This window comes from Phyllostomus discolor, chromosome 2, assembly GCF_004126475.2.
Source record: "Phyllostomus discolor isolate MPI-MPIP mPhyDis1 chromosome 2, mPhyDis1.pri.v3, whole genome shotgun sequence".
Taxonomy (NCBI): domain Eukaryota; kingdom Metazoa; phylum Chordata; class Mammalia; order Chiroptera; family Phyllostomidae; genus Phyllostomus; species Phyllostomus discolor.
The window spans coordinates 89,108,268-89,118,150 of record NC_040904.2 but is presented as its reverse complement, the minus strand read 5'-3'; the positions used below and the strand labels follow the sequence as shown (position 1 = coordinate 89,118,150).

General features: G+C 38.3%; 1 protein-coding gene across 1 annotated transcript in view; it reads left to right on the top strand.

Annotated features, from left to right (window-relative positions):
* The window catches only part of MORC1 (MORC family CW-type zinc finger 1), a 157,987-nt gene that overhangs the window by 223 nt on the left and 147,881 nt on the right, over positions 1 to 9,883 (top strand). The window contains 3 exon segments of the mRNA XM_028502395.2: positions 951 to 1,019; positions 5,063 to 5,153; positions 5,757 to 5,865. Of these exon segments, the coding sequence (XP_028358196.1) occupies positions 951 to 1,019; positions 5,063 to 5,153; positions 5,757 to 5,865 (269 nt within the window).

The window sequence follows — 9,883 nt, the reverse complement described above, 5'->3', positions numbered from 1 at the left end:
CTCCTGAAAACCCTTCCCCCTTTACCCTCCATTATCCCCTCCCCCTCCCCTCTAGTTACTGTCAGTTTATTTTAAGAATGAAAATTTGTAAAGTATTTTCAGTTTTACTATAAAAATAGATGTACAACAACAGTTGTTCAAGTCATTTCTTGGCTCTACTGGCATTCAGTACTTGCTCTTGAGTGTCTTTCTTTGCTTTTACCATCTTGACAAGGAAAGGAGAAAGTTGTTATTTAGAATTGGTAGACATTTCTAGTGTTTGGTTTAAATATGTAAATGATGCAAACTGGATAAATCTGTAATTAAAGACACTACCAAAAAGGTTGATTTTACTAATAGTCAGAGGTCTGAGAGTTTCAAAGGCTGGTTATTTCTTTGTAATCATGATCCCATGACCACCATGGTATTGAAATAAGTAAAAATCTATAAACTCAAAACATCCATGCAGCAACAACAAAAGAAGCATGCTCAAATAGCTGTTATAGGAATTAACTACTTGGAAGAGAGCTTGATGAATTTAATAAGAAAGGCCCGGATTGACTTTAGAATTAGAGCTTTGGTGGAAGGGAATAAAATAAAGGTTGATAAATTTGGATAGAGGGATCCTGGCATCACATCACCATCTACTTTTCTTCCCTCCCACAGGAAGGAAATACATGGAATCTAAAGGATCAGTCAAATTCTAGAGCTGGGCATGTCATACTATATAATTATTTATTAATGTATAGGTGGTTTACATTAATTCAGAGCCTTTTTTGTCTTGATTATTTTCTCCTGGAAATTTCTTGTGAAATTGTAGTCAAAATGGTTTTCTGAGCTCTATCATTGTGCCACAACTCTGTCACTCAGTGGCTGCTTTTGAGGAGGACAAATAATTATGTGAGCAGCATGATTTTCTGATGAACAAATTAAGCCCAATATTTATTAGTAATAACTGCCTTCTCTTACAGTGGATGATGAAAAACTGCAGGGTGGATTCATGTTGTGCTTCCTGGATGATGGATGTGGGATGAGCCCTGGTAAGTTAATTATCTTGATACCTAACTGGCTGTTAGAGGAAACAGTCTGAAAACCCATAAAATAAATAAAAGTAAATTGAGCTAGCTGAGCAAAAACAGGTATGGAGCTATTAGAGAAAATAAACCCCAGTGTTAACATATTGAACTTTTTAGTTTACATATTTCAGCTGACAGAGTAAATTCAATGCAACCATCTAAACCGGGACAAAAACTGAATGTAAATAAATATTGCTAGAAAAATGAAAGGCAGAAGTTACCTGATTACTTGTACAAAAAACATCTGGGAATAAACGGAATACAAATAGTTACTGGTTGGATTCTGAAATCATTTTTTAGACCATCCTCCTGGTATTGCTTGTAAGAACCCTGAGGCAGTTTCCAGTGCCTTTAGGCAATTTAAAGTTTTCTGCTTAACCTTGAGGCAGAGGTCACCCCTCCTTGTTTTTAGCAGTTTGTGATTTTTCTTTGCAGGTTCAAAGGGTTAGTTGATTCAATTGAATGTACCCATTATAATGAATACCTCTACAATACATTTCATGAATTATCTTTGTATCTTCAAGGCTAGCAAAAAGCCAGCACAAAGTAGGTGCATAATACCTATTTGCTGTGGAGTTGAAATGTTATTTATTTGCTCTGATGAGGGCTTTGAGTTATTTGGGCTAGCTTAACCTTGAGTTCTTTTTTAAAAATTGTATTTTATTGATTATGCTATTACAGTTGTCCTGATTTTTCCCCCTTGTCCCCCTCCACCCAGCACCCCCCACTCCCCCCACCATTGTTCATGTCCATGGGTCATGCATATAAATTATTTGACTACTCCATGGGTGTCCAAACTTGGCAATTCTGGACCACACTGGAAGAAGAGTTGTTTTGGGTCACATATTAAATATTCTACAACATGTAACTACAAAAAAATCTTGCAATGTTTTAAGTAAATTTACAATTTTTTGTTGGGCCCCATTTGTATCTATACTGGGCCGTATGTGGCCCACTGACTGTGGGTTTGAAAGCTCTGCTCCATTTCGTACACTGTGCTTTACATTCCTGTGGCTGTTCTGCAGCTACCTATTTGTACTTCTTCATTTCTTCACCTCTTCACCTGTTCTTCTCCTCCGTCTTTCATTTGGCAACCCTCTGGTAACTAACTTCTTTTCTCTTGCTGCTTTTAGGAGTCTCTTTTTATCTTAAACCTTTGTTTTTTTAATTATGATGTGCCTTGGAGTGGGCCTCTTTGCATCCTTTGTAATTAGGTCTCTCTGTGCTTCTTGGACTTGCATGACTATTTCCTTCACCAAATTAAGGAAGTTTCCTTTCACTAAATTTTCTGATAGATCTCCAATTTCATGCCTTTTCTCTTCTCCTTCTGGTACCCCTATGGAACGAATGTTGGAGCTCTTGAAGTTGTCCCAGAGGCTGCTTTTACTATCTTCATTTTTTTGGATTCTTTTTTCTTGTTATTCTCTGTGGTAGGTTTTTGCTTCCTGATGTTCCAAATCAATTTGATTCTTGGTTTCATACACTGTACTGCTGTTTCAAAAATTATATTTTTACAAAATATAAACAGAAATATTGAAATACAGAACAAACCAGACAGTAACCACCTCGGCTCCCAGCCCTACCCATCCCTGCCTCTCACCCTCGAAACTATACCCTGTGGCTTTGTCCATGTGTCCATTATCCATGTTCCTTGATGGCCCTTCCCTTATTTCCCCCCAATATTCCTCTCCATCCTCCCCTCTGATTACTGTCAGTTTGTTCTTTAATTCAATGTTTCTGGTTATATGTTGCCTGCTTGTTTGTTTTGTTGATTAGGTTCCACTTATAGGTGAGATCATATGGTATTTGTCTTTCACCACCTGGCTTATTTCACTTAGCATAATGTTCTCCAATTCCATCCATGCCATTATGAAGGGCAGGAGCTACTTCTTTCTTTCTTCTGTGTAGTATTCCATTGTGTAAATGAATACCACTGCTGGGATTATACCCTAAGAACCCTGAAACACCAATTCAAAAGAGCCTATGCAACCCAGTGTTCATAGCAGCACAATTTACAATAGCCAAGTGCTGGAAGCAAACTAAATGCCCACCAGTAAGTGAGTGGATGAATTCTTAAAATAACAGAATATGTGATATATTCTAAGGCAATTCTTTAAAAAAAGAGACAATTCATTTTGTGTATCTCCATAAACAAAATGATCAAAGCACAGGAATGCAACAGATACTCAGTTCTTCTGAAGGAATATGCTTCAGTTGACATATAGAGTAGTATTAAGAAAAGCCCACTAGTGTTAAGAGAGCAATTCTTTTTTTTTTTTTATTTCAATCATTGTTCAAGTACAGTTTTCTGCCCCCTACTCCCATTCCAGCCCATCCACCCAACCCTCTCCCCTTCCCCCCATTACCCCCACCCCTAGTTTTTGTCCATGTGTCCTCCAAATTTGTTCCTGTAATCCCTACCCATTCCCCCCTGAAATTCCCTCTTCTCTCCCCTCTGGAAGAGAGCAATTCTTTATTAACACTGATTAGAAAGTAAGTAATAAGTTAGAAGGAAGAGTTTATCCGATGACTGAAAATAGAATCTATCTGTTGTCCAAACTGAACCAGATCAGTCTTGACCCTAAAAAGTTGACTGCAGGAATTTCCAAACTCTCACCTCCCATCTTCTCTCATGACAGTCCTTTCCCCCTACAGATACCCTGAGAGGGCTTTTTCTTTTAACATCAATGATATCATATTATTCTCCTGATTAAAACTTTTAGTGCTTTTTCATTCCTTCAGAGTAAAATTTATGTTCCCCAGTAACACTTTCAATTTGTGTTATTTGCCCTCTGACCTTTTCTCCTATCATTCACCTTGCTTATAGCATTCTAGCCACACCATCATTTGAATCTCATCTAAGTTGTCACCTTATAAAAGGGGCTTTCCCTGATCATTCTGTCTGTAGGACACGCTCCTGTTAATTTTCAATCACATTGACCTGGTTTTGTTACCTTCACTTAACACTTGCAGAACAGTTCTTGTTTATTTGCCTACTTCTTTCAATCTGTTTCTCTTACCATGGCATATGGTTCTTGAGAGCAAGGGTCATATGAGTTGGATTCAGTGTTCTGACCCTCTGCCCAGAACTCTAGCCACCACACATGGGAGTCTATGGCATAGACTATAGCACCTAGAATATACTAAACTATCAGTGAATTGTAACTAATACTGTCCTTTTGGATACATGTTACCTAATCTCCATTCCTGTAGAAGAACATGTGATTGAATGTCAGGTTAGCTTCTGACCAGCAGAGAGTCTGGCAGCTTCTACACATCCCATACCAGGTGCTGCCGAGCTACAGCATGTGTACCCCCAGACTGACACAGGGTCCCAGCACAGTTTGGGAGCATAAGTTCGCATAGGCCAAATGGAAGGCCCACTTCTGTCTTTTTTGATTTACCTGGCAGCTTTCTGGAGGTATGTATTAGTATTTTCTGAAATCCGGAAGACTTTTGTCTAGAATTCCAGAATGCCCTGAGGAAAACAGGGAACTAACTCTAAAAGTTTGGAACAAGTAGCCCTTGCTTCCCAAGGTGGTATCAGATCAGAGCCATCCTTTCTTCTCAGCCCCACAGGGGGCTGAATAGAGGCCAAATTTACAGAAAATTACTAGTGGTACAAATAATCATAATGCTAAAAATTTATTAGCATTTATCAAGTGCCGTGTGTTATGTCCAGGGCTTGAAGCCTAGATCTTATTTAATTCATTTCATTTATTTTGATCAACAACTGTGTTATATGTGTTAGTATTTCCCTTTTAAGAGAGATGAGGAAATTCAGCCTCAGAGTTTTAAACTCTTATTTGCCCAAATTCACGTGGCTAAGTCTGTCAGACCTCCTTCAATATAATAGTATTAAGATCCTGGTCAGAGCTACGGAGCCTGACAAGGATCTTTGTTTCGGGGCTGACCCAAGAGGTGTCGGTTTGTCCTAACACCCTGAGACATGCCCCTATAAACTACTCATAATTCTTAACCACCCTGAACATTGTTGTGTATTACAGAGGAAGCCTCAGATATCATTTACTTTGGAACATCCAAGAAACGGTTGTCGCCCTTGAAGTTTATTGGACAATATGGCAATGGTCTTAAAAGGTGAGAATTTTTTTCTTTAAGGCACGTATTATTGATATTGGAACAATATTTACTTACAGGTAATCTTATACAGCATGGTCCAAGTTCGTAAAACTTTAAAAAGAATATAAACTTGGGAGTGCTACCTTGCTTTGGAATCTCCATTTCTATAACTGACTTAGATCTTTACAACATTCTAAAATTTAATTTTCAAACAGACGGTGAATCTTCTTTCAGGAATAGCTGTAGTCTAGAGCTTAATTGCATGTCTGTGGTTTATTGTTTCTCAAAGCATAGTTTAGCATAGGTGTCCATGGCTTATCTCAGTAGACTGTCTCGATGAAAGGCAAGGACGCAGGCCACTATCATCAGTGTGGCTCCTGCCAGGGACAGATGATTGTTCTCTTCAGCCCCAGACAGCACCTTCTCTCTACAAGTCGTGTCTCAAGCAGCAGTGTGGGGCTGGATTAGTTCAAATGCATCTGCTCTACTCTTAGAAAGCAAAATCATATTGTACTCTGTTGGTGATGGGTCAGCAAAACAGTGGAGTTATTTCTATGAAGAGAAAACCCTTCTTTTCATTGTTTGCAATGTAAACTGTTATGTTCTGAATTTTTTTTATAGTGGATCCATGAGGATTGGAAAAGACTTTATTCTCTTTACGAAGAAGGAAGAAACAATGACCTGTGTTTTTTTTTCCCAGACATTCTGTGAAGGAGAAGGTCTGAGTGAGGTAAGAGTTGAGATTTTTTCTTTCATTCCAATGGTGTTGGTATTGTTCTCTATAATGAGTTCTTTCTGATTGTGGTTTAGAAGGTTAGGAGTATGTTTGGGAAATCAGAAAAGGTGGCTGGGGTCATTGGAGGCCTGTCCTGTTGACCCTTTCTTAGGTTTTTAACTTCTAGGCAGTTTTCATAACTTTATTTACATGATCTGCATTCCCAAAACTCCCAGAACAAGAGGCTCCTTTCGGCACAATGAGCTGTTTTGGAAGAAGTCTGCAACACGTTTCTACCACTTGTGCCATAAATGGATTATCAGTCTTAAAATACATAGAATATTGGGTTCAAAGTCTTAGAATATAAAATCTAAAAAAAATTGAATTTGAAACTGTAACTTGGATGACCATAATTTCAACTCCATTTGATGACCCAGAGATTTTAATGTGCAGTGTCTGAGTTTTACTATTAAGAACATCAGTTATGATTTACTCTGAAGAACATTGGTTATGATTCAGTACATCAAATACATATTGAGGAACTGCTGTCTACCCAGCACTGGGTAGACTCTGGGGAAGTTAGAAAATAAGCAGAAGACCATCTGACCGTAAAAGTGTTTCCATCACTGTCACAAAATAAGGCAGATGCATATGAATTGTATAAATAACAAAATGGAGGTGTTTAGACTTGACTTGGGGTGGCAAACACACAATACAATATACAGGTGATGTGTTATAGAATTGTGTATCTGAAACCTATATAATTTTATTAATGAACATCACCCCAATAAAATAAAACAAACCCAAAACCAAAATGGAGGTGTCAGTGAGGATGTGTTTCAGCTGTTACAAATTGCTAAAAGCAATCATATGAATGGAGACATTAGAGAACCTTGAGTGGTCCATGAGGGTTTTATGGAGTGAGTGAAGGCTGGTTCCTGAAGAGCAGTGGCATACAGCCAGTCTCAGACCTGGAGACAGCATGGGGTTTGGAGGGACAGTGTGAAAATGGGAGATTGCCCAGCAGGAGCTGAGTGTGCTCACTGGCTGCAGTGGACTGGGGCTGAGTAATAGGAACAGTTGGCAATGGAGAGTAGCTGAGTGGGATGCTGACATGAGGTAAAGAGATGTGTTAAGCATTTATGTTGTACTTTATGTATGTAAAGGGCATGTGAAACTGGGCCAAAGCTTTGGGGTTATAGCTTTTCTAAAATGGACCATTCCCCCCACATCACCATTTTATTTTTTCAATAAAACCAACCACCTCTTTTCATTTCCACAGAAGCAGTCTCTTTTAGTAATATTACTTAATAATTTTGATATTTTTTCTGGATATCTCTATGTAACAGGCTTGCAATGTTGTTCCTTCTTTTTTTGCAGCAGGGAAGATAATTAATAAATTCACAAAAATCAACATTGCAATAAAACTGTACAAATATTTGGCTAAATTTCAAAACCGTTACGAGTGTTCCCAGCAAGCAGTTGGAATTACAAGAAATTACAAGAAATACGAGGCCTTTTGCAATTGTATTGCTACTTTTGATTTGATTTAGTCATTATCTATTAATCTCCCATTGTAAAAGAGGAGGGTTTATTTTTTCCTCTACTCCTTTCATACACATACCTTTCCAATTTCATCACTTAATTGTAATTATGATTATGGCAACATTCAGTATACATTATGAGACTATGTAAACACATTCTTAATCGTATCATGTTATAAACTATTATTTTTCCCATTCCTGCATGACTTTTTACTTTCCCTGGAATTAATAGTTGTCTGCTCAGTGTTCTATATACTTATCACTACCACTGAGTACTTCCTTGGTTTTCCATGCCTTTATCACTTCTCATGGGTGCTGCAGCTCCCACTTCTCATGGGTGGTGCTGAGCTGCCATCCTGGGATCTGCCTGTGCCATCGTCCAGGCAAGTCTCCTCATCTCTCCTCTGTGTTAAATCTCAGATCCTGAATCTCATGTCTTCTTTCATAGCTTGTTCCCTCTTTTTGGTGTAACATATCCTCCAGTAGCATTTTAGCAAAGGTGCATGAGAGGTAAAATTATTTTGAGATCAGAAAAGCATAAAAATGTTATCTTGACTGAAAATGTAGTGATTGGTTTGGTGTTATTGCTAGGTGGGAATAAATTTTCCTTTGGAACTTCGAAGGTATCGCTCCATTATTTTCTAAGTTCTAGAGTTATTGTTAGGGGGTCTGAGGCCATTTTAATTCCCGAGTCTTGTATGTGGCCCAGCACCCCTCCACACACACAAGTTTTTGAAGGTCAGTTTTATCTTCTTTGTCCCACTTGTCTCCAGTATTCTGATTTCAGTGTTTTGCTTTTGGATGGATCTATTTGGATCCATTGTGTGGGCACTTGTTAGACATTTGCAAAATGGAAACTCATGTCCTTCAATTCTGGGGTAATTTTCTATAACATTGGAAGATTTTCTTTCATCTATAACTTTTTATAACTACTCTTTCTTAGCTCTTGGATGTCTAAGACCAGTTCTTTAATTTTCTTATTTTTCCTCTCCTATATTTTTCCATTGCATTTTTGTTTCATTTTCTGGGAGTTTTTTAACATTTATATTTTAACCCCTTCCTAGAAAAAAATTTCTTATAGTCATATTCTTAATTTCCAAGAAATCTTTCTCTCAATGTTTCCTTTTAAAAGATACCTAGTTCTTTTTTCATGGATATAGTTCTCCCTCTTAGAGCTCTGAAGCTATTAACAATGATCAATTATTTTTCTTCTGACAATTTCATGTTTTTCCTATGGCTTCTCTTTCCACTGAGTTGCTTTGTTGATACTTGTTTATTTGGTCTCTATTTATCATATTATAGGCTTTTCTTAGGTGGCTATTCATCCTGAATACAGTGTATCCTCACTGAACTTCCTGAATAGGTTCTTGGAAACTGTGACTTTAAGGAAATAGTGTATATAATGAAACCAATTTTCCCATAGGCTAATTGATGTAAATAACAGTTAAGTTCCTTGGCATATTTCTGGTTACAAAACATCAACCAAACTTACAAAGACCTGAAAAACTTCCAGTATTAAACATTGAAATAAATGCAAGCTACATTAATACATTTAAGAAAGATTAATAGAACAAGATAATTATTTTCCAACCCATTTATTCCAGTACAGGGTCATGGGCATGGGTGGCCTCTCTCGGTAAGCTCAGGGCACTCCGTGGGACCCCACCCAGGGCAGAGTGCTCTTCCATTGCAGAGCCACTCACAGACACCCACGCTCACTCAGACTGGAGCAGTTCAGACACACCAGTCCACCTCACATGCACATCTTTGGGATGTGGGAGAAAACCAGACTATCTGGAGAAAACCCACATAGACATGGGGAGAATGGAAAAACTCCACACAGGCTGTGGCCCAGGCAGAGAATTTTTTTCTCATCAGCATTGTAATGAAACAATGTTGAATGGAATGACATTTGAGAATCTGCTGTATTCTGAAGATTAGTCCAATAAAATGCCTATTGGGAGCTCTGCAGTGTGGGTGGGGCTTGGCAGCTATAAGTGGCACCATAAAAGACCTAGCTGGGTTGTTATATTGGGAAACTCTCAATGTAATATTTTTTTTATGTCTTTCCTACCAGACTCGTTAGGTTTCTCAGAGAAGACACCTGCAGCCTTCTGCCTGAAGTCATATGTGACAGCTTTCTCAGAGTCAAAGGGGAAAAGAGATCTGGGATTCCCAGTATCTAATGTGCATGCTCTCAATTAATCCTTCCCATCTCAGTAACGTCCCCTGACAACTATACTTGGCATGCCATCTAATTTAGAAATGCTTTGTTTTAGTCTTTCCAGAGAATGAACATCCGGTCCCTGTGGAGGTGGGGGAGCTCTTGCCAGATGGGGGTATGGATGCTCTTCTGTCTTTCCCCTTTGCCCGCCTCCAGAGTTAATTCATATACACATTTGTTATGTGTCTCTTCTTTATGAAACCAGGATACAGGAGGAAAGTAAACTTCTAATTTTGTGTTTGGTTTCATAATTTGGCCGAAGAGT